This window comes from Chinchilla lanigera, unplaced genomic scaffold (assembly GCF_000276665.1).
Source record: "Chinchilla lanigera isolate Chin_1 unplaced genomic scaffold, ChiLan1.0 scaffold00012, whole genome shotgun sequence".
Taxonomy (NCBI): Eukaryota; Metazoa; Chordata; class Mammalia; order Rodentia; family Chinchillidae; genus Chinchilla; species Chinchilla lanigera.
The window spans coordinates 9,367,322-9,392,789 of NW_004955413.1; the positions used below are offsets into that span (position 1 = coordinate 9,367,322).

The 25,468-nt window shown below is 40.4% G+C and overlaps 1 protein-coding gene and 1 long non-coding RNA gene across 6 annotated transcripts in view; one reads left to right on the top strand and one right to left on the bottom strand.

Moving 5' to 3' along the window:
* Borcs5 (BLOC-1 related complex subunit 5) overlaps positions 1–25,468 on the top strand; it is an 89,613-nt gene that overhangs the window by 57,556 nt on the left and 6,589 nt on the right. For 3 of the 4 annotated variants that reach the window (XM_013511430.1, XM_005378962.2, XM_005378964.2), the window contains exon 3: positions 1,561–1,718. In XM_013511430.1, the coding sequence (XP_013366884.1) occupies positions 1,561–1,718 (158 nt within the window). Of the gene's footprint in view, positions 1–1,560; positions 1,719–11,757; positions 11,998–25,468 lie in introns of those variants that run through there. The other variant, XM_013511431.1, reaches the window with a different exon arrangement.
* On the bottom strand, positions 11,068–19,816 carry LOC106147934. Of its 2 annotated transcripts, none has more exons than XR_001232972.1 (4): positions 19,704–19,816; positions 11,939–12,060; positions 11,408–11,618; positions 11,068–11,252 (listed from the first exon to the last, which is right to left on the bottom strand). It is a non-coding gene; the product is annotated as an uncharacterized LOC106147934 (long non-coding RNA). The 2 variants fall into 2 exon arrangements; XR_001232971.1 differs by having other exon boundaries at positions 11,408–11,694.

A 25,468-nucleotide genomic window follows, 5' to 3' on the forward strand; every position in this document is an offset into this window, starting at 1 on the left:
CTCAGAGTGTGGTGGGGAATGAATGTCGAAGAGCCTTGAGGCCCTGCCGGGGAGTATGTGAGGTCAAATCTATTTTTGCAGTAATACTTAGACATTATGTGCAAATCACTCCCATTCCCTTACATGTCTATTGCGGAGTTTTCCAGAAGTTTCCTGAGGTAAATAGCAACAGTTTAAATACAGAGTCAGATATAAGAATCCAGCTCTTTTCCATTAAGGCAGACATTAACTAAAAAGACAAAAATATAACCTAGTCCCATTTCTCTTGCTTTGTTTTGGAAAAATATAGCTATTTTTCTTAAAATAAGTTATTTGTAATGGTGTTATTGTTTTCAAGTGATTTAGTATTTAGGAATTTCCCCAGGTTTAATTAATAGGTGAATAGTTATAAATTTAACTCATGTAAACAAGAGCTCTTTGAAGCCCACAGTAATTTGTGAGAATTTAAAAGGATGCTGACACCTAAAGGTTTGAGACTGATGCATTGGCAGCATTGACCAAAAGTCTTTAGGCTTAGGTTCTAGTCAGTGCTTTGCTTTCTGACCATGGGCAAGTCCCTTAGCCTCTGTAAGTGAGTCTTGTCCTGTGTAGGCAGGGTATTCAAGTACTAGGATTAAACCCAAGGGCATTCTGCCACTGACCTATTGTACATCCCCAGCCCCCTCTGTCTTCCTCCCTCCCTCCTCCGTTCTTCCCTCCTTCCCTCCTTTTCTCCCTGTCTTCTTGCTTTTCCCCTTTCTTTGTTTCCCTCTTCCTCCCTCTCCCGCTCTCTTCCTTTCCTTGCTCCTTTCTTATTTTGAGATAGGGTCCCACTGAGTTGCCCAAATCAGACTTGATCTTGAAATCTTCCTGCCTCAGCCTCCCTAAGTGCTTGGATTACAGGTGTGCAGCAGTGCACCTGGCTTGATTCTTCTTCTGTAAATGCTAATAATGTTACCCTGTTCTAGAAAGAAAAATCAGGTAATTATATATGAAAGGCTTTAACAATGTAATGCCCTGTGTTAAATTCAGAAGAGTTATGTTGCTAAAGTCATATTGAAAGAAAGTGTAAAGAATGAGTTGGTCGTATTAGTTAACACCCCACTTATTTTATCATTTTAGAATTTCCTCTTAGTTTTCTTACACATTTTACAGTATTAGTTTTTCAGACAACCATTTTAATTATTAAAAGAAATTAATACATCATCTGATCAATGGAATTTTTATTCCTAATACCTGCAAGTACTGGTAGCATAAGGTCTCTCTTGGAGAAACAATTTACTAGCTACATGACTTTGGTAGTTACTCAGTCTCTCTGCGTCTCAGCTGGCTCATCTGTCAAATGAGGCAAACAGTAATTTATTTTCTGAGGTATGAGTGTGAAAAATAATGCACAGGAGTGCTGCACTTGGCAGAAGTGATTAGATGCTCCATAAATGATAGTTGGACTGATTAGTGTACAGCAAAAGACACAAGATTAAATGTCTTCCCCTCCCTTCAATGAAATCATTATACTAGTTTTATTTACAAATATATTAGCAGAAACTTCATTTCATTTCGTTCTCTTTTTCTGTGTTGAAGGGCTGTTGAGTGGCCAGACTTCCCCAACAAATGCCAAATTGGAGAAACTGGATTCTCAGCAGGTGCTGCAGCTCTGTCTCCGGTACCAGGATCACCTACACCAGTGTGCGGAGGCTGTTGCTTTTGATCAGAATGCTTTGGTTAAACGAATCAAGGAGGTAATGTACTGTGGGGAAGGAGCGTTGCTGAGTCATCATGAATCTCTGTAACTTCTGATTCCTTTTCTACTGGGCAGCGTAGCCAGTGATCCGAGCTTTATGGAAAGTGGTCGTTCTCCATTTAAGATATGATATTTGTCTTCCTTGGTTTGGGGAGATTCTTTCTGAGCAGTAAAATGTGATGATGAAAAGAGTGATCCACAAAGCTAGGCCAACCTGGAGTTTAAATCCTGGCTCACTATAATTTGGTTAGGCAGGTACTTAACTTCTTTTTGTCTCAGTTTATTCATGAAAAATGAGGGTGATAGTAGTAACCTACCCCAAGAGTTGAGTGACAGTGAAATTGCTTAGTAAGTATTAGCTGTTGTTAGTATGTGTCCAGCCATGCTAATTTGCTCGGCTGACATTACAGCTTTGAGTTGACTTTAGCTGTTTCTTGTAAATACCTTATATTTTCTTTTCTAGTAGGTTATTATTTCTTTGAAAGTTGAAGCCTTGATATCTCCCTCAGTTACATTTTTCACTGTATTAGCACATGAAAAGCTAGGGTTCTTATGGGTTGCATAGAAATAATTATGCCTACTTAATCCACAAGGCTTTTGTGAGGAAAGACACAGTATAATTCATGTGAAAATACTTAGTGAACTAAAGAACTTGGTACAAATGTTGTGCAATTACCAATTGCAGTAAATCGGTGGTTCTTTTAAGCACTGAAGTGTATTATTGACCAGGTCACTGAATGGCATAGTTCTGGGAGCACCAGGGTATGAGTAAATACATTTTCCAAAGTTTCCAATCAGATTTTCCTGATGCTTGAGATAGTGTCATATAAAGAAAAGGCCAGGAGCTCTGTCTTAGAGAAGCCGTGTGTGTGAACGGCACTCTCTAAATTTAACGGAATGGCCTTGGGTCATTAATTCTGGTAAAAGAAAGTGGACATGGAGAAACACACAGATTACTTTTCAGTTAATAATAGACATTATTTATCCTTGAAATTATGAAGTAGTCATTAATTATATTAATGGATTTAAGTTGACCAACACTTCTAACATTTTAATACTTCATTAAAATTTTGTATGCATCTAAGTACTCTTCTCCCATGGATGAAATAGTAGTATTTGAGAACTATTAAGTAAGATCTTTTGTATTGTTTGGTATTGATGTGGGCTTTTGAATATTATAAATTTGGCTTTTCTGTATTACGGTCCATACAACTCTAATTCCTAAACACTACTATGTATCAGCAATAGCTTTTTTTTTTTTTTTTTTTTTTTGTGGTACTGGGGCTCGAACCCTGGACCTTTGCACTGAGCTCCATGCCCAGGGAGTCCCTCCTCCTTCAAAAAAATTTTGAGATTGAGTCTTGCTAAGCCATCAGGCTAGGTTTGAACCTGAGAGCTTTCCTGCTTTAGCCTCCAAGAGTGCTGGGGTTATAGGCTTGTGCCACCATGCCCCACTCACTTGGATACTTTTGTGTGAGTACTGAATTCTCCCCTCCCTTCATGGGGTATAGGGTGTGGTCTTTGAATAATTGTTTCTTAAGTTTACCAAATAATACTAATGCCACTCTTCATTAGGTAGGATTGGGAACCATTGGTCTGAAGCACGGCTCTCCAAAATAACTTCTACAAAGACTAGTCCCAAGTAAAGAAGGCCAACCTTTTCCAGTCTTGTTACCACTCCTTGGAGAGGCATAATGTGTATTATTTAAAGTTCTTACGTATCTTACAAAAAGAACCAGCATTTTTCAGACTTACTTGACCTCAAAACCCTTATTTTAGGTTATATCTACTAACATTCTGTAGAAGTAAAGTTTTTTTAGAACATTAACTTAGAAGGGTTCTTCTAGACATAAAAGTTTACTATTTTTGACTATTGCACTAGAAGTTAACCCTGACATTAGCTCTCGAGAGATAATCTTAAAATAATAAATTGCCTTTTTTAAAAAAAGTCCTGTATTCCATATCTTGTTTTCCAGTGTAGGAAGTGTGGTACAGAGAGATTAAGTGGTTGACTCATTGTCAGAGAGCTAAATAAAGTATTCAGTAGCTGGTATACCAAACAGAGCTCCTTGTTATATACAACTGTGTCAAGACCTCAGAGCTGCTTTTCTTGGTCTTAGGTATGTGTAGGATCTCCTGAGATTTTGTCCCTCCAGTACAGGTGATGGAAAACTCTGCACATACCTGAAGAAGACTGATACAGTGAAGTTGCGTGTACTCGTTATCTAGTTACTGTATTCATCAGTTGTGAGCACTGCTGTGTCAGCCAGAACTCACTCACTCCCTGCCACCTCCCCAGTTAGTCTGTCTTATAATGTTGTTTCATTCATAAATATCTGTGTACGTATTTTTCAGAAGTAAAGATTCTTTTAAATAAAACCTTTTTGGAGATACATGCTTTAACCTGATTTGAACACAACACAGTGTATACATGCATTGAAACATCATGTTAGTACCTATTAGTACGTATAGTTGTGGTTCTATGTATTAGTTGAAAATAAATTTAATTTTAAAAATAAATGTGTAACATTTTAAAACTTCTAAATTTGAATGAATTTTGGACTTAGCAAAAAGTCACAAAAATACTTCAGGGAGTATCTGGATATTCCTCATGAAAGTTCTCCCCAAATCAGTATCTTATATAATTTTAGTACAGTTGATCAAAACCAGGAAGTTAACATTGGTACAATACTATTAACTAAATGGAGACTTCATTTAAATTTCACCAGGTTTCCTGCTAACATAGAATTCCCTTTTAAAAAAATATAGCTATAATGCTGTTATACCTAATATATTTCCATGTAGTATAGCTAAGGTACTTTTCAGAAAATATGATGCTTAGGTTTCACTCCCAGCCAATCAGATTAAAATCTTCGTAGAGCAGTGAGACAGGGAAGAGGCAGCTGAGCATTCGTATTTAAGATACTGCTCTAATGCTTTTAGTGTGTAACCTGAGTTTCAAGCCAGTGTTCTGGAGCTTCCACTTAATAATATTAGATTGAGTTTAAAGTTCTTTTTTTTTGAGACAAGGTCTCGTTATATAGTTCAGACTGGCCTTGAACTCACTGTGTACCCCAGGCTGGTCTCAAACTGGCAGCAATCCTCCTGCCTCAGCCTCCTGAGTGCTGAGATTATAGACATGTACCAGCATGCCTAGTGAGTTTAAAGGTCTGTTTGAGGATCTTTGGAGCTGATTTTGAGAAGTCAGTACAAGTTGGAGATCCCTAATTCCAAAACTCCAAAACCTGAAATACTCCAGAATCCAAAACTTTTCTAGTGTCAATGTAATGCCACAATGTAAAAATTTACTTACTACACTTGCCCTCATATGATGAGTTGCAGGTACCCTAAAAATAGTGCTATGCACAGCACACAACATTTATTTGAAACATCAGTAAATTTTGTGTTTATACTTGGGTCCCATCCCAAAGACACCTCCTTATGTATATGCAAAATATTCCAAAATCCAGAACACTCTGGTCCCAAGCATTTTTTTTTTTTTTTTTTTTTTTTTTTTTTGTGTGGTTTTTCTCCGGTACCGGGAACCGAACTCACGACCTTGCACTTGCCAGGCAGGCGCTTTTGCCGCTGAGCTAAATCCCCAGCCCCTGGTCCCAAGCATTTTAAATAAAAGATACTTAACCTATAGTTAACCAGGACTGTTGCAAAACAGAGAACAGTAGTAAGAGTACTGCGCAATACCTCAAGTAGCTCTCTTGGAGCAGAGGATGTGAACACTGTTTCAGAGTTTCCATTGGTGATTTAATGAGTCCATTGTGTCTCTGCTGGTAAGTGTTAGCAAGCTCCTGCAATGTACACATCCATACTCAGGGTAAACCTAAGGGTTCAAATTAGTCACTTCCAAATGAATGAGGCAAAGGATGTAGTTTTGATCAAATACCAACTCTCTGATATTATTCCAGGTGTTTCCTGGAAATTTGGCTAGAAGTGTGAGGAAGCGGCATGATTGTGTTGACAATTATGGGATCTTAGTAACCATGGAGATTATTTATTAAGTAGAAGTAGAGAACCTGAATCAGGTAGACATCCAAAAGTTACACTTACTGTGATCACTGCACTTCAGATCAAAAGAAAGCATTGCCATTAGTATTTCTGAATCAGATAAAAGAAAGCTACACTTTCCTGGTGTTAAATTTGGATGGTGCTCTTGAACTAAAAGTTTATGTTTACAAATCTGTACATGTGAAGGGGAAAGAAAAAAAATGAAGGGAGCTGCTTTCAGTCAGAGTCTTGTAACATCCTGTAAATTAAAAAAACTTTTCTATTAGTACACACTTGCAGTACATATGATTGAAGTGTGTGTGTTAACACATCTTAACTCTTTTCACACCCCCCTTTCCTCTCCTTCTGCGCCCCGCCCTCCGTCTTTTGGTCCCTCTCCTGTTTACAAAAGACCTATCTCCCTGTTTCCTATTATTTGTCTCTTATTTTTCTCTTTAATGTGTTTATACTTACATTAGAAAAATGACCTGATATTTAAGCTTGTGTGTCTTATTTATTTCCCTTAATATTATAGTTTCAAGGTGCATTTTTCCACAAATGACTTGAATTTATTCATTATAGCAGAGTAGTATTTCATTGCATATAAGTACCACATTTTCTTGATCCATTCACCTGTTGATAGACATATGGGCTACTTCAAAGATTGAGCTATTATGAATTGTGCTGCTATAGACATGGGTATGCATGTGTCTCTGTAAGGAATGTCTTTAACTCTTTTGGGAAGGTGCTTCTTGGAAGGGAATTACCTTGGTCGAAAGGAATTTCTAATTTTAGTTCTTCAAGGCATCTCCATATGGATTTCCATAGTGGTTTGTAATGTATCTTGACCACTAGTTTCTCTAATGGCTGTGGCATGGCCTCTTAGCCAGGCAAGCATTGCTGAGCAGATACTGCAGACTCACTTAATGGGAGGTTCATTGGGGGTTATGGAGAGATGGGACATTGTTCTTGTTCTTTGAGAGCTTAGTCTGGGTAAGAGAATGAAGGTACACAGCAAAAAATATGAATGATAGGGCACTATGAATACAATGCTTAACTAGAATTCTGTAGGCCTTAAAGATCGTGATATCCTGAAGCAGTGGGAGTTAAGCCAGGTCTTAAAGAAAACCAGGATTTGAGAAATGCATGCAGAGGGAGTAGGGCATGCTAGTGAAGAACAGCTTAATGGTCTTAGAAGAAAATTAGCAGCAAGTGTTGGGGACAGTGAAAAAACTGGTTTGAGTTCTGGTAAACATGCTCAAAGAAACCTTCTTTGCATGAAGGACCACAGAATATTGGAGTTGGAAGGACCTGAGAGACTTTGGTCTGGTACTCTCATTATTTAGATACAGAAATTGAAGGCTTGTGGAGCAATTTACCCAGGGTTACTAAGTGAGATAGTGGCCAGAGTTAAGTTCAGTTAAAAAATGAATGACAAAAGGGATTTTTATGTTTTTGCTTTTGTTTATCATTTTTATTTTATAGGTAGTTCTTGTGAATGTGTTTACGGGCTGAGGGGGAAGAGGCAGAGAGACAAGATCAAATGTGAAGGAGGAAGGGGAGATTCTTAGTGAGAGTCCCTAAGAGGGAGGCAAGCTGAGGAGGAACTCGGACCCTCGGGAGCATGTGTTGAGGGAGCAGGGAGGATTTGTCAGTGAAGAAGCAGGGCCTTCACTACATGGCACTGGGGTTGTGATGAGCACAGTGGTGAGTGCAGGGAGGCATTAAGGGCCCAGCTGTATGGGAAGATTTGTACGCGGTCTTTGTCGTGCTAGGCCGAGTGGTTCTGTGTGTGAATTTGAGAGCCACAGGGCCAGAGTTCAAATCCTGGCACAGCCTCTTAACTAGTTGCATGGCCTTGGACAAGTTACTTACTCCTTCTGAGCCTTGGTTTCCTCTTTTGCTCAGTGGCGTAAGAACAATGTGTGCTTTAGGTTTTTGAGAGGGTTAAATAAGTTACTCCTATAAAGTGCCTGGGGCTACTCCTGCCATATGGTGACTACTATAGTGTCAGCTCTTGTTAGTATCTTAAATGTGAAGGTTATTAAGTGGCCCAGTGAGTTATTCAGTACTGGGGATTGGGCCCAAGACCTTGACATTGAGCAATATCTCCAGTCCTTTAAGATTCTGAGACAGGATCCCACTAAGTCTCTATGTTGTCCAGGCTGGGTATGGACTTGGGTTTCTCCTGCCTCAGCCTCCCATTGTGCTCAGATTACAAGCGTGGGCCTTACCTGAAGTTCTTGGTACAAGTATAGTACCCTAAATATTGACTGATTTTTACAGTTCTGCTCTTACAACTCAAATGTGATAAAGAACTGAATAGAGGCAAGGCAGGTACTTTTTAGTGGTTTGCAGTTTCACTTAAACCCTGCATGATTTCTTTCATCCCATAAATACATAACTTTTTGGAATTTTTATGTTGAACTGTTTTGTTTGCCTTGTGAATAGCAACCTAACTCCCCTTGGGTCTTGAGAGATACAAAAGTAGACGATGACAAATGATTAGCCCTGGGCTTCCAGGCTGTGGATACATCATTCCTTATTTTGGTGGATGTGTGTGATACATCATCATTTCTGCTAAGGAGTCAAGCTGGCAGAGAGACACTCTGAGTTTTAGGTTACATCTCTCATTCAAATTTGGGTTGACTGAAAGGCGAATGAGAAAGGAGCACATTTGCTCCCCACCTGTGCTCTTTCCTGGAGGCGGAACATGTGATGAGGAAGGAGGGCGCAGATGCACAGCCTAGGAAGTTGGAGTTGAGTCATACAGAACTTTCCCGGTCCCCGATCAGGTTCACTGTGGTTGCTGTCAGTGGGTGAATGTTTTCGTAGATCGGGGTACATTCCTAAGACAAAGCACTAGGATTATTTTGGTACAGTGACTGTGTTCTTGCTTAATCACCTTGAGAACAAAGTCAGATACAGTTCTGGTAATATCTACACTTTTAATTCTTAGATACAGTGATAAGTGTACTGTGTTAGCATGAATGGATTATAAGCATTGGAGAGGGTTTCTGGTGAATGGATGTGAAGGAGTTAGAATCATTGTAAAGCCGTATCAGTGTTTTCATTGCGCCGATAAGGAAGCAAAGGGCCTTAAGGTTTATTTGAGATTTGCTTTTTTTTTTGTACTGAGAATTGAACTCATGACCTTGCACTTGGCAGGCAGGCGCTGCACCACTGAGCTATATCCCCGGCCCTGAGACTCGCTGAAAGTCTTTCTCCTTGTTAATGTCTAAGATGATAGTAGAAGGTGAGTCTCCATGGTGGCCAGTATTCTTTACCACTTTACAGCATTGACTATCACCCAGCCCAACAGTCCAAACTCCCAAGATTTTCCAAAATTCAGAACTATTTGAGCACTGACCCAGTTTTCAAACAGTATCATATTGTCAGATTAGGGATGCCCAACTAGTAAAGTCTACACAAATATTCCAGGATCTGAAACACTTATGGGGACAGGCATTTTGGCTAAGGGATGCTCAGCCTGTGTTTCTGTTCTTCTTTTGAACCCTTCATTTCCTTTGCAGTTACTCCCTTTCCACACGGTGGGCACTCAGCGGGTGTTTGAAGGAAGGCTGACCAGGCATTTCTGTCTGTGGATAGTGCTGTAGTGCGTAAGACCATGCTGAAACCATTTTCCATGTGTTTGGCCTGACTTCCTGTAGTGTGCATCCGCCCAGGGGACAGAGTGCTATCAAGAGCTGTTCCCAGTGTTGTGCAGAGAATCAGTATCTGAACTGGCTGTAGCATTCCCTTTGAAGTCCTTCAGTTAGAACCTAGTTAGCATGAACCTGGTGGTGCTTATTTTCTACCTGCCCCCTGAGCTGAATCTCCTTTAAATAACAGCACTGGTAGATTCCTGTTGCTGCTTTTAAACATAGTCTGCCGTCAATTGCTGCTTTTTTTAAAATCTGAATTTATAAAATGGGTTAGGAGTACTTATTTTAGGATTAAAAATTTTTGACAAGAGCATTGAGATATCCAACTTCTTTTTGGTGAAGTAATGAGGCAAAGCATTTCAAGAAAATTTTGTATTCCCTTTCTTCTGTCTCATAAGTTACTATGGTAGGAGTGGGGGGACTCAAGTTGCTCTGGTATACATTTCAGATTGAAGTTACACAATATAAATTATAGCCGCCTCCCTCCTTTGGGAAACTTTCATTTTCAGTAAGAAATGCAACCAGTCCTTGGGTGGCAGGAAATGTAGATGGGGGGTTGGCTTATTCTGATTCACCTAGCAGTAAGGTATGCTGTACATTGCTTCCTTGGGCTGGGCCCTACGCTTCCTTCAGCACCGTCCTGCCAAAAGAGAGAAATCCTGGAAGTGGGCCGACTGTAGTTTATTACTTGCCTATTGGACATGTAGGCTGTGTTTTTTGGCAAGGTATCACCAAAACCCAATTATTTGACTGTTATGAGATTTAACTCCATTCACGTTCTGGACAGTAGCATATGAGCATGTGTGAACAGCTCCATTTCCCCCCAGTTTGCCTGCCCTAGATATGCCCCTAGACAGCTGGCCCTGCCAGTTCTCTTAGTGCTCGCCACCTGTGCCAGACACTAGAGCCCCTGTGCTTCTCCCTCCCTGCACACATTTCCATCTGCTGGAGAGCCCCAGGAACCCAGAGTATCTGTGATCCATAGCCAGCTAATGGGCACTGTTACGGGCACTTGGGCATAGAAGTGGAATTAAGGCTGGGGAGAGATGTTCCCTGTCCTGTATATCTTTAACAGAGAACTTCAGCACATTTGAACATTGCTGCTGCTATGTTTTGCATCTGGAATATCTCCCCAAAGCTCATGTGTTAAAGGTTAGGCCCCCAGAGTGGTGCTATGGGGAGATGGTGGAACCTTTAAAAGTCAGGACTGGTGGAGGTGTTTGGGACATTGAGAGTGAGCCCTTGAAGGTCATAGTGGTACCCTAGCCCATGCAGTGTTTTGTTTTTGCTTCTTGGCCTTGAAGTACATGGTTCTGCTCTGCTTTGCGCTCCTACCACGGTATATCATGTCATGACAGGCTGAAGCAACAGGGCCGACCAGTTATGCACAGGGGTTTCCAAAACTATGAGCCAGAATAAACCTTTACTCTTGGTAACTGATTTATCTAACGTATATTGTTATAGTAAAGGAAAGCTGACTAGCCAGCCACAATGCCTAGAATAATACCTGACATATAATAAAAAATATGTCTGGTAAATGAACAGTTTTAATAGATTGTTCAGCTACTTCCTGCTACCGACTCATGAGCTTTCTTATTCTTTTGGAGAAAATAAAGGTTTTGAGAGTTGTAATAGGGCAGGCTAGGATGCAGCTATAAATAGACTCAATAATTGTAATGGTTCAAATACAACAGAAGTTTATTTCTTGCTCTTGTTGAAAGGAGGTATTTGTGGTAACGCTCCACCTTTGAGTTCAGAGACTCAGGTGTGCCTTCTGTCTTGTGCTTCTGCCATCCTCACAGACCACAGTACTGATGACATTCAGTTGGCAGGAAAGAGAGCCAGGAGAGTCTTCAAGACTGTACCTGTAAGTGTCGCACATCTGCTTAGAATTTAATTACATGGCTGCAGCTAAATCCAAAGTATCTGTCTCCTCAGGATTATACTAAGTTTTGAACATCTGTATCTTTTTTTTGGAAATGGGGTCTCACTCTGTAGATTAGGTTGGTCTTGAACTCACCATGTAGCCCAGGCTGGCCTTGAGCTTGAAGCAGTCATCCTACTTGCAGCCTCCTGAGTGTTGGAATTACAAGCATGCACCACCACCCCTAATTTATCTGTGTCATCTTTGAACTGAAATGCATCTGTAATTCAATTTCGAGATTCAGAAGGGCTGGTACAAGGTTCAATGGTAAATTTCCCTTGGTTTAAGTCATCTTACTCCTGAAAACCTAGGAACATTAGAGAAATTATGCTTTTAACAATAAGAGAGGGGCTGGGGATTTAGCTCACCGGCAAAGTGCCTGCCTGGCAAGCGCAAGGTCGTGAGTTCGGTTCCCGGTACCGGAGAAAAAAAAAAAAAAAAAAAAAAAACAATAAGAGAGCAAACCCAGGACATAGCAGTATACAGTCAATATAATTTCAACTATGTTAAATATTCATAAACGATTGTTTTTCTTTGTCACCATATATGAGCCTCAGGAGAGTTCTGTCTCCCTCTGGAAACTTACGACTCACCAAGCTAGAACATGGCTCTCAGAGCTGTGTGTACCTGTGCCTTTCCATGCCTCCTTCGTCTGTGAACACTGCAACTGTGTGCCGCGCTGCATCGTAGGTTGAGAAGTCATCACTGGCAGAAGAGATGGACCCTCCATTCATAGACCTTTTGCTCCACTGGGAAAACGAACAATAAACAAAGTAAAAAGTAACATTGATAGCATGTAAGATGATAATAATGTTAAGAATTAAAAAATAAAATGAGAAAGGAAGGCTGGGGATGTGGCTCATTGGTAGAGCATTTGTCTAACATGCACAATTCCTTGAGCTTGAGCTCCGTCATTTAAAAAGGAAAAAAAGCAAAAACAAGAGTTGAGAAAGGGGGATGAGATGTCATTGGGATAGAAATTTTAGTCGAGATGGCTGGGGAAGGCCTTCCTTGAAAGGAACTTTTAACATAAAGACCTACTGGTCAATCTGAAGCTAGCCGGGAAACTCCTTGTAACTGTACTGTACTTGAAATTAGTCCAACTTTTTGACTAATGAAAGTCATAATATCCAAGGTTCTTCTCATTAGTTTTTCCATTGCTATACTTATCTGGATGTTCTGAACTGAAGTGTGTGTGTTACTAGAGATGGAACCCAGTGCCTTCACACTGAGCTACATCCCCAGCCCTTTTAAAATCAGTTTCTAATTTTGTGACAGGGTCACCCAGGCCGCCTTTGGATTTACAGCCCTGTCTCAGCCTCCCACAGGGCTGGGATTGCAGGCATGCACCACCATGCCTGGCTTATTTATGTCTCTATTGTTAGATGGGAGCATACTTAGAGATATGTACTCCTTTAAAAATCGTCTCTTCTTTCACAAGTTAGGGATTTCAAGATTTCTCCAGGATGTGTCCTGAAAGCTTGAGGTAGCTATTATCTTTCTGCTGCCCATGCTGACAGACTGCATGCTGGTGTCCTAAGACTTGCGCTGACATCATGGTGAAACTCCACAAGCCCCATTCTACTCATGAGTGGACAGAGCTTCTCACTTGTCTCAAGCTGGATCAAAGGGCTACGGGGCATGGCCCATGTAGAAAGCTAAGGGGACAGTCAAACTGTCGCCTAGGCAAGGGAGTAATGAATGTGCAGGTGCTCTGCAGGCTCCAGGAGCCATGTAAAAGAAAGGATGGCTGTTGTTCTGTGGAGGTCTGAGCATTAGTGGCACAACTTGAACACAGTTTGGTACTGCTGTCTTTCCATATCCTAAAGTACCTCAGCTTTTCTCTTTCCATCCCCGTCTGAAAGTTTGAGTTCTGCCCTTTAGCAGGGCATGGTTGCTAAGGGCAAGGAGATTTTAGCTGAAGACCATGATTTTGCTTTGTGCATAGAAATGTGTGAGTCACTTGCTGAGAAATAGTAACTACCACCTAAGCATTGACTATGATTCTAAGAAACAGCTGTAGAAAGATGTACGAGTTGTGGGGTATCCCCCTCTTTGTCCTTGCTGAGCCTTAGATTCACTTGTTGTAATCTCCAAAATCCATGAAATTTAGACTCCCATCTGCCTCTGCTCGTGCCCCATGCCTTCGGTTGTGCTAGAACCCACTCCCGCCTTGGCCTGCTCAGCCCTGTCCTCCACTGGGGATGCCACTAGCCTAGAAACAAAAAGTAATCATGGTTTCCTTTGTTCAGCTCTCAGTTTATTTGCGGGTCTAGAATACATACTTTACATGTATTACCGTCTACATTTGACAGATAAACTGAAGTTCAGACATCTATAGTCGTTACAAGAAGAGGTGAGATCAAATCTAGATCAAAACCCGCGCTGAGCCTCCACAGTTGGGCTCTTCCTGTTCGTTTCCCCTGCTCTTCAGTTCCTCCGTGGCTCTGCACTGCCCAGCTTCTCCGTGTTCGTGCCTGACACTTGCCTCCCCTTGCACAGTGTCTTCAGGTAGTCTCCCTTCACAGCATCGCAGTATACTTTTACATGTCAGAAGCCACCTTTGTAGGGTGCAGCCCCAGGCTTAAAACATAAAGCAAAAAACTCCAAAGATCCCACATGTACTTTCTTAAAATGGCAATTCTGCCTGTGGGGAGTGACATTTCCATCCAAACCCCCAATCCTGTTTTTAAGAAAGTAACTCGGAGGACATGTAGTCATGGAGCAAGACAGAGGGGCGCAGTCAGGGAAACGGGGAGGCTCACGCAGGGTGGGCTCTGGAGGCACTGCAGAGCGTTGGGTCCTCAGCCAGAGAGACCCAGGGGCTGTGCCCTGATACGGAGCGGGGACTTGTCACAGCAGCCAGAGATCTAAGCTGACTACCCAAAATGCCTGTCTATCCTGTAATGCGAGGAAAACTCTCCTGAAAAGACAGAGGGTCAGGGTTTCTGCCCTCGAGGTTGCATTTTTACCTGTGATCGGTTTCATTCCCTACTTTGCCAACTTGCAGTGCCACTTTCAAGCCTTTACGGGAGTGGGGGTGTATTGTGCCTGAAGTTAGTACGTTTTGTTTTGGGAGCTGCCTAAAGGTTTTGAGGTTTCTTTGCTACCTAGACGAAATGCCAAGGGTAGGGAGGCATAAGGGGAAGTTGGCAAGTCTTAAAAAGAATTTTTGAAACAAAGTGATGTAATTCAGATTCCTGCGTTTCTAGTATCTCTCAATTCTCTTAAAGACCTGAATAAAATTTGTTCCTTTATTGAGACATTTAGATACATTATTTGAACAAAGGAAACAAGGTCACTTCAAAATGTCCAGTATGTGGTAATCAATGCTGCCTGGCCTGTGGTGTAATTAATGGAAACCCTGGCGACAGTCTGCTCATTGTCCGTCCTTGTGCAACAGGAAGCGGCAGGGTAATAAGGAGCTGGAGGGTTACGTAATGCAGCAGGAAGCAGACCTGTGTGCCACTGTGACCTGTCGCTTTCTGTTTACAGGCCTGGGCTCACCTGAGCAGGTCTCTGTTCCTCATGGACATGGAGTTGTCAGATTTCATTCTGTCGATTGATTTTTTTTTTTTACATGATAGATTTTTATTTCACTTATGGACAGAAGTAGTGTCTTGAAAAACTTCATTTTAGATCATTTTTTATATAATGTATAGTTGTAATTGTGGGGTAAGGTAGAACTAACTATGGAAAAGGAGATGTCGCTTACAGATTCCCATTGCTTTGGACAGTGACAGTAAGGTGTGCTGGCCTTAGCAATGAGGAGTTCGGTACTGGCTGTGTCAGCACCATCTGAATGAATTCAGGCAACGTGCTTAGCTGCTACAGAGTCCAGCTTCGTCTGTAGCAAAGTGAGTTGGAATTGGAGAGCATCTCAGGACCATTGCAGCTCTAAAACTCCTTGTTCTAAGACCCCTTGGTGAGGTCAAGGATTGTAAAACACTTGTGTAAGGGAAATGTCAGAGTACAAAGTGTACAGTGGAAATGTCATTCATGTTTGTTTGCTGACAGTTTATTCTCTTTGGTCTCTTCTGTTTTTTTTAAATGTAGATGTTTATATTTGGCAGTGTGTTATTTCTTTTACTAAAAAAAAAAATGTCGGTGGTTAAATTAGAAACCAGAGGCTGAGAGTGGTGGCAAGTGCTGGAAGCACTTGAGAGGCTGAGGCAGGAGGACCCCTGTGAGTTCAGCCTGGCCTGCATAGCGAGTTCAAGGCCAGCCTGAACTATAAAGTGACTCCCTGTTTCAAAAAACAAAAAAGAAAAGAAACCAAAAAATTTTTTACTCCTTTTGAAAACATTGAAAATTGCCATTCAAATTCATCTATTAAATATTTTGGAAAGATATTGAATGCTTTGCTCAAAATTTACTCCATTTGAAAACATTGAAAATTGCCATTCAAATTCATCTATTAAATATTTTGGAAAGATGTTGAATGCTTTGCTCAAGGTTTATCCATGATGTAGCTTATGTCATTGTATATTTAACTGAAGTGGATTAACATTTAAGTTAACTAGCCACATAGAAAATATAGGTAGAGGGAAAGTGTGGATTTAAATCTTTATTTCACTGCTGGTCCTATCTTTATGGCCCTGGGCACATTTTGTCATCTGTAAAACCCCAATTCCTCATCTTCTCTAGTAAGAGAATATTTTCCTACAGTATTATTGTGAGGGATAAAAATAATACAAAGCACATACATAGTACAGTATCTGACCTTTAGTAGGTAATGGATAATAGTTGTAACTGCTGTACATTATTTTATTAATATTAATAAAAAATTAGGAAATCACAGGATACTGTACACTTCTAGGTTATCCTAATGTGATGTGCAGACATTACCACAAGAAATATTTTCATTTTTAAGGTTTCAATTTGTTTTTTGTTTTTGTTAGAGCAGGTGAACTGAGATTTGTTAAGGCAAGACTTCTCTTGTCTGATTTCCAGAGCAAAAGTATGTGAGGATGAATTGCAGAAATTTATTCTTAAAAGCTGCCATTGTAAAGTATTCAGAACTCTTGTCTTCAAAACTTTTGTGTTCAGGAACAAGGTGACTTCCTAGTGTCCACTGTGTGGTCAGTGGTGCCCTTCAGCCTGCCCAGTGTTGTCCACTATGCAAGAAAGAGGCAGCTAAAAGTCTCTCCTGGGGACTCACAGAGGTTTCTCTGTGGTAATGGTGTTCCTAGGATGACTAAATAAGGGTGAGAAAGACAGAGAGCACATCCTTGACCCGCAAGGCTTTGTTGCAGTGTAACACACCCTGACCTTCTATGATCTGGCTGGAAACCCGTGAGGGGTCAAGTGGTGAGGGTGTGGTAGAGCTAGAAGCCAGATGGGGGGCCAGGATGTGTCTAACTGTGCTTGAGAGCAGAGGATGTGGTGTTCTCTGAGGTGGAGACAGCTGATAGCAGGGAGCTGGAAGGAGTGACACGAGTGCCACATGTGGAGAGTGGAGGAAAATGTCTGGAGAAGGTTTCTCCAGTGAAAACCATGAAGTGCTAGCGGTATAAAGAGATAGACACCTTAATTAGCTTGGCTACAATCATCTTCTGTGTGGTGTGTGTACCTTAAATACATACAGTTTTTGTTTAAAATTTTTTTAAAAGAATGTGGCCCATAGGAGTCAGTTTAAAAACAAGGAAGTGAGGTTCTAGGAGGTGGCTGGGAGCGTAGGTCGTACTTCTCTTGAATTAGGTGATGCGTGGTGTTATGCGTGTAAAGGTCCAGGATTGGATCCACACCACCTTTTACCTGGACTATTTCTCTTGCAGACTCAGCGACCACCTTTCTTTATGGTTAAAAATGTTGTACCTGGTTCCAGCAGTTTGTTTAGAATGTCTAGGTCAGGATGACAAATAAGTTTTGTTATCCCTGTGAACTCTGGTCATTTGAAAATGGTCACCTGGGGTTCAGTGTCAGACAGCTTCTGGGTCCAGGTGAGATTTAAAGAGCAGCCCTGACTGGTAAGTGAGCTTGTCACGAGTATGGGGGAGGGAAACGAAGGTACTTTTTTCACTTATTTTTAAGTTTAGCTATAATTCTCACTTCATAATGCACCCTTTTACAGTGTACAATCAAGTGACTTTTTATATATTTTAGGAAGGTAGTATAGCTAACACCACTGTCTGGTTCCAGAACATTTTCATCACACCAAAGAGAAACCTGTCATTACCCACACTCATTCCCTTCTCCCCTGGGAACTATCCAACTGCTGTCTGTCTATAGATTTGCCTGTTTAGGGACTTTTATATAACATAATTCTGTTCATATAAACAAAATAATATAAAATGTGATCTGTCAGGTTCGGTTTCTTTGACTTAGCATAATGTCTTCAAGGTTTATCCACGATGTAGCTTATGTCAGTATCTCATTTTTTAAATGGCTAAATAGTTCATGTTAGGGATATACCATACCTTGTTTATCCTTTCATCAGGATTCAGCATTCAAAATGATGAACATTTTGGGTTATTTCCATTTTTTGCATGTGATAAATAAATGAGATCCCGTGAATGTGTGTGCACTGGTTTCTGTGTGCCTGCATTTTGGTTCTCTTGGATGTTTACCTGGGAATGAAATTGCTGGCCAGTGGTAACTCTCCATTTAACTTTCTGAGAAACTGCCTAGCTGTTCCTTAGAGTGCACTGTTGTATATGCCGAAGCAGAGCAGGAGAGTTCCAGTTTCTCCAGTTAGTTCCTCACTAACACTTGTTGCTGTCTGCCTTTTTATTTTCACCCTCCTAGTATCAGGCTATTGTCTCTGTGGTTTTGATGTTCCATTCCAAAATGACTAGTGATGTTGAAATCTTTTCATGTGCTTCTTGGCCATTTCCATACTTCTTTGGAGAAATGACTTGAGCTGTAACTGAAACTCCAGATTTTGCCCTCAGGATAGTACTGATTTGTGTAGTTATGCTAACTGCTTTGTAATCAGAGAACTGGCAGTTCTGAGTTTCAGAAACATGTGAGAAAGTTGTATATAGAAGCTTGACTATATAAATCATTGAAACAGTTTTTAAAAAAATTTCTGTACTTTAGAAACTTCTTAGTCAAGTACTGTGAAATACAAATATCCAAAGATATTTGGCCATCCAGTAGAATTTTTTATAATATACCCTTGCATTTTTATAGCTCAGTTTTGTTTTCAAGTCACTGTTGTGTATATGATCACATTTATAATCTTAGTAACACCACTGTGAGATATGATGAACAAATAAATGTTATTTTCAGTTTTAAAAACTAAACACTGAGACTTGGTTTGTGATTTGTTTAAGGTCGCACAACTAGTAAGATTTAAATTTAGGACTTCTGATCTCCATTGTTTCATGGTAATGAATTCCTACTAGTCGGTAGTTGCAGGGAAGGGGGAGCTTACATTGCTAAAAATAAGTAATATACCCAAGGTGTGGTCATAGTCAAGTTTGATTGGCTATGACTGATCATAAAGATTGTTACGTACCTCAGTTCATTATTTGGATGGCTATTATACAGGATGAATTGCCATTTTTTTCATTTAGCTCCTTTTGCTGGAAAATCCTTACAATAAAAGAACAGAATTATGTATCCCTGAGTGTTCATTATGTTTTGAGCACAGAATATCCATGCAAAGACAGAACAAAGCTGAAGGGTGGATTTGGAACCTTAAAAAGAGGACAGGCAGCCCTTTGTCTAGTGACCTTGACCCCTTCCTAGCCTTCTGTTCCCTACTTGTATGTTCCTAAATTGATCTCCTTGAGATACACAAATTTAAATGTAGAATGAGTGCAAAGTGAGCTATCTATTTAATATTTCTTTTGATCCATGATAAAGTTATTCAACTTGCTTGAATTATATAACTTAAAGTTTTATAATTTAGCCAGGCATGGTGGCACATACCTATAATCCAGCACTCAGGAGCCTGAGGCAGCCTGGGCTACAAAGTAAGCTCAAGGCTGAATTACATAGTAAGACCCTTTTTAAAAAAAAAAAGTTTTAGAATTTAGAAGATGTACAATACCTTGATGAAGAGCTGTTATGTCATATATACTTTCTAATTTAAAATTGTAAGCACCTTCAGCCCCATTTACTGAGGAGACGGAGGCAGGAGGATCACTTGGGCCCAGGAGTTTGAGGTCAGCATGGGCAGTACAGAAAGACGTTTCTACACATAGGGAGAGGCCTACTGGTATGGATCAGTGCCTTGGAACATTCACATTTGTCTGAGAACTAGGTCACAGTGTCGTCTTCCATATGACTTGGGCCCAGCACCAGAGCGTATTTTATCGGGAAATCGTATGTCACAAAATTGTTCGAAACAGTGTGCTTTTGCTGGAGAAGAGACAATCTATTAACATGCTTGTGTTTGCTTTCAAAATATTTTTAAAAAGTGTACTCAGGTGCACTTACGTACTTGCTATTTTTACTGTGTTGAGTAGCACGAATTAGTGATGGTAACAGTCATCCATTCTCACAGCTGAGCACGCAGATCAAAAAGACCCAGGGTGGCCCTGTGTTCAATCCTTGGCCCTGAAAAGAGAAAATAAAAAAGATAAGGAAGGAGTTGTAGATAAAGGATGGTTTCAGTCATTTCCCAGTATGAGATGATTCTGGCAGGAAACGGATGAGTAATGTAGCTCTGTTGCGCGATGTTCAGGAGCAGTTTAGAACAGAACTGAAGGATGCGGGTGGAAAACACAATGGTAGACTGTCATCTGGTGATTGTGAAAGTCTTGGCGGTAGTTACTGTAACAGAGATGAGGCATATATAAGCTCCACCTCTACAACAGAGACACATTGTGTCTGTGTGGGTGCCTCAAAGCCTCATCACTTTCCTACCCATATTTCTTTACATCTCTTGCCTTGTGTTCCCATTCTTCATGTAAAAGAAATTTCTAGGCACAGTTTCTGTTTCAGGTCACGTATTTTACAATTTATGAAGCCCCCCCAACCCCCCACTGAGGCTGTTTTGCACATGTTATCTCACTTCATCCTTGTATCAGTCCCATCAAGTAGGTGCTGTCATTATCTACAGTTTAGGGATAAAGATGCTGAGGCTCAGAGGTTAAAGACCTAATTCAAGGTGATAAGCAAGATTTGGACCCATCTCTATGTGATGCCACTGCTTTCTGTCTCCAAGCTGTGTATATTTGGCCATAGCACCAGCATGGCTTCTTAGCCTCCCATTAATTGTTTGTCTTATTGATTCTGTAGGGCCGAGGATATAGCTCAGGGGGACAGTCATGAGTTCAATTCCTGGTACCAAAACAAGATTTTAGGGCTTAAGGTCAGTTTCATTCAGTTTGATTCTGTAGAAGCTTCCACTCCCAGCCCTGAGACTGGAGCTCTGCGATGCCCTCAGATGTCCACACTTCACCACGGTGAAGGCCCTGGCCTGGCTGTGGAGGTGACCCATGGAGAGTTTAAGTCAGTGGGTCTGAGAGCATCCGGGTCCTGTCCGGTCACCACAGCGCAGCGCAGCCAGGGAAGGTTGCTGTGAGACGGCCTTGTGCAACTGGATGTGTGGTTTCCAGTGTGTGAATAGCCATTCCTCACTTGGCGGCAGCAACCATCCAGAGACAACAGAGAAGATTCAGGACGAACTCCATCCTGAGCTGGAAGTCCCAGAGTCCCTCTGGGTGACTGAACAGAACTAACTTTCCTTCCATGCTGTCGGGGCTTCAGCAAGGCTTCTGTCAGCACAGCTGTCTGGTTGGCATCTGGCTACTCTTCTTCCTTCTCTAGAGCCTGGCTTCCTGCAGTGTGGAGGGCACAGTCATCACCCTGTTGAGCTCTTAGCACCTCCCTGGCACCTTTGTCCCAGGTGGTGTCTCTGGGCCCTGCACCACCCCCACAGGCTCATCACTGGCCCATTCTGCTTTGCTTTTTAAAATAAAGTTAGCTGATGTTCAGCTCAGCTGCTGGAGCACACTTCCTGGAGGTGATCTTAGTTCTTTTAGCAATCTCACAAGCTGGCTTCTTTTCCCGTAGGAATACAGTAATTCAGAAGTGTTTTCAGGAGACAGAAGCCCTGAGACAGTTCTTTTGAAGATTCCAAATTTGGGTTCTTTTCTTCTCAAAAATTAAAAGTTTTAATTTTTTAAAAAAACTTTTAAGTGCCCTGTTGTGCCATCTGCAAGTAGACTGCAAATATTTCTAAGGTACTGTGAGAAATTTCAGTACATGTATATAATAAGCCATCAGACATCATAATTGTCATCTATCAATGCATTTGTCATATTTTTGTGTTGGAAACATGCAAAATATTCTTTATGAGCTGTTTTGAAATATAAAATTAGTTGTTGTTAGCCATAGATCTTCTGCTGTGCTCCAGAATCGGAAGTGATTCCTGTCGAGCTGCACCCCCGAGGGACCCGTTGACCAGTGCCTCTCCTCACTGCTCCAGCCCGCACGCTTCCAGTCTCTGCTAGCCACTATTCTACGTCCTGCTTTTATTATTATTATTACTATTATTTTTGGTACTGGGAATCGAACTCGGGACCTTGCACTTGCTAGGCAGGCGCTTATGCTGCTAAGCTGTATCCCTAGCCCCTATATGTTCTGCTTCTGTAAGAGGCAGCTTTTTAAGTTTTATGCAATATGAGTTAGATCATACAGTATTTCTCTTGGTTGTGCCTACATTATTTTACTTAACAGTGTCTCACAGGCTCATCCATGTTGCCACAAAGACAGTTTCATCTTTATGGTTTCATGATATGCCACATTTTCTGTATCTGTTCATCCATTGTTAGAGCATGATCTCGTATCTTAGCTGTTAGGAACAGTGCTGCAATAAAAGGAGTGAAGGTATCTTTTCAGCATACTGGTTTCCTTTCCTTTGGATATATACCCAAGTGTGGGCTTGCTGGATTATATGGTAGGTCTATTTTTAGTTTGTTGGGGAACTTCAACACTTTTCCACTATAGCTGTACTAATGTACATTCCCACAAACAGTATACGAGCATTCCCATTTCCCCACATCCGTGCCAGCATTTATTTTTTGGTCTTTCTGATAACAGCCATTGTAACGTGATCTGACACCTCATTGTGGTTTGTATTTTAGTGCATTGGTGATGAGTGATGTTGAGCATTTTTTTCATAAACTTCTTGGCTGTTTGTTTATCTTCTTTTGAGAAATGTCTGTTCAGGTCATTGATCCATTTGTAAATTTGACTTTGCTGTTGAGTTCCATATATGTTCTGAATGTTAATTTGGATGAATAGTTTATATTTCCCCCTATTCTGTAGGTTGCTGCTTTATTCTGTTGATTGTTTCCTTTGTGGTACAGAAGTCTTTTAGGTTGATGCTATCCATTTTGTCAGTTTTTCATTGCCAGTGATTTTAGGATCATATCCAGAAAATCTGTACCAGACCAATGTCCTGAAGTGTTTTCTTCTAGTAATTTCATAGTTTTAAGAATGTCTTTGATTAATTTGAATTGATTTTGTATACTTTATAGGGATCTAGTGTTCTTTCTTCTGAAAATGGATATCCAGCTTTCCTAGCATGATTTATTAAAAGGATGGTATCTAAAGTATGCTCTTGGTACCTTGGTCAAAAATCCATTGGCTATAAATACATGGGTTTATTTCTGGGTTTTCTATTCTGTATCAGTGGTCTGTGTATCTGTGTTTATGAAAGTACCTTGTGGTTTTGTTTACTGTAGTTTTCAGTATATTTGAAGTCAGGTATTATGACACCTCCAGGTTCGTTCTTTTTGCCAAGATGCTTTGGCTGTTCAGCATCTTTTGTGATTCTATAAGAATTTTTCTTTTTCTGTTTCTGTAAGACTATCATTTCCATAGAGATACCTGGGGTGCTGTCTTAATATTGAATTATAAATGTTCTGTGTATTCTGGATGTAAGTCTGCTTAAGTGTATGTATATATTTTTATGAATATATTCTTAGTCTGTGGCTTATTTTCTTAAGGGTGTCTTACAATGAGAACTTTTAAATTTGAAAGAACTTTTTTTTTTGGCACCAGGAATCAAACTCAGGACCTTGCGCTTGCCAGGCAGAATTTAAAACAACTTAACCAGTTTTTTTCTTTTATGTTTAATGCTTCATTTTTGATTAGTATATGATACATTACATAATGATTACACTCCTTGTGGGAGAGTACATGTACATAACACATTGCAGTCAGGGTTTACAAGGGAATAGATTTAGTATAGGACATATAATTTATAGGATTATTTTAAAATATTCACCCAACGAGTCAAATGCAGAAGAGGACAGGCAATCTGTCCACACAGTAGAGACCCAAAGAATCCAGCTGAGGGCCTAGATCTCATAGCAATGTCCTCCATAAGTCCAGCTGAAGAGATAGAGCGCATGGCAATGTCTTCTGCGACTCCATCTGGAGGCCTTGAGCCCATAACAATGCCTCATGCAAGTCTATATCAAACATCTGCCCTGGGAAAGCCAAAAGGCCAGCGGTGGAAGCTAGAAAGTCTGCGCCAGCAGGATGAAGGATCTGTGCCAGCAGGCTGAGGGATCTGCCCTGGAGCCAGGAAGTGACACTCAAAGTAAGGATGAGAGCCCCCTCAAAAAGAACTGCAGCGATCCTCAGTGACAGCGAGGTCCTGAGCCCCTCCAGTGATGAAAACAGCTGACCATATCAGGAAAACCAGCACAACAAGCTTCTCCAGGAGAATCTACAGCACACCACCTTCCTCTCCAGTTCTTTTATGCTGTTGGCAGTAATCCTCTGAGGGGTCTTCCACATCCAAAACCGTGCTGATTCAGTTCAGCTGGGTGTTACAAGTTGACCATTAGTTAATTCACCACACTCGTCTTGATTCTTTTTTCATCTTCTTTCCTTCTCTCCTCCTCCCTCCATCTCTTGATCTTCCTATTTTAAAAAGGCCTATCTCCTTACTTCCTATTATCTTTTACTTTCTTCCTTATTTATCTTTGGGGTTCTCATATAAGAGAAATTCATATTTAGCTTATGTATCTTGATTTATTTCATTTAACATTACAGTCTAAAGGTGCATCCTTTTCCTACAAATGGCTCAAGTTTATCCTTCCTTATGATAGGGTCATACTCCATTGTGTACAAATACCATATTTTCTTTATCCATTCATCTGTTGAAGGACATATAGACTGCTTCCAAGATTTAGCTACATAAATTGTGCTGCTGTCAACATGGGTATTCATACCTAGAAGGGGAGTATGGGTCAAATGGAATTACTAGTTTAAGTTTTTTGAGAAATCTTCATACTGATTTCCAAAGTGATTGTAATAGTTTACATTTTCACCAAGAATGTGGAAGGGTTCCTTTCCCCTCTGCAGCCTCACCACAATGATTTATTGATTTTTTTTGATGGTACCTATTCTGTCTAGAGTAAGGTGGAATCTCAGTGTTGTTTTAATTTGCATTTCTTTTATGACCAGTGATGTTCAAGATTTTTTCATGTACTTATTGGTCACTTGTACTTCTTCTAAGAAGTGTCTGTTTCGTTTGCCCATTTTTTGATTGGTTCTTTTATTTGGGGGGAGTCTTTTTTTTTTTTAGTCCTTTATATATACTAGATATTAGTCGTCTATGTAAAGAATAGCTGGCAAGTTTTTTTGCCATTCTGTAGGTTATCTCTTTACTCTTGTTAGTTGCTGTGCAGAAGCTTTTTAATCTGATAGGATGGTTAGTGCTTTTTGAATGTAAGAAATCTCTGCCTGTCTCGGTATCATAGATTTTTTTCTTACGTTTTCTTTTAGTTTTAAACCTTCCTTTAGCTTCTGCATTTAAGTCAGTGGTCCATTTCATGTTAATTTTGTATTAATGCATATAATTATAGAGATACTGGGTTTCATTGACTTTTTCTTATATGTATCTAACGTACTTTCATCATATCTATTCCCCTGTTGTTGTGCTGTGCAGTTTAGGGGTCTCGTTTCTTTTTTGTCCCATATTAGTATGTAGTTACCCTAGCCAAAATTGTTGAAATTTTTTCTTTTTCCTATTATCTTGAAATCTTTATAACCAATTAAATCAATTGACTATATGTTTTAGATCTGTTTTTACTGTGTTCAGTGTCATTAATCTATAAGTCTCTATGCCAATACCACATTACCATGATTATTGTAACTATAATAATTCTTGAAATCAAGTACTACATGTCTTCAAATTGTTCTTTTTCAGAATCCTTTGGGATATTCTATGTATATAGAATC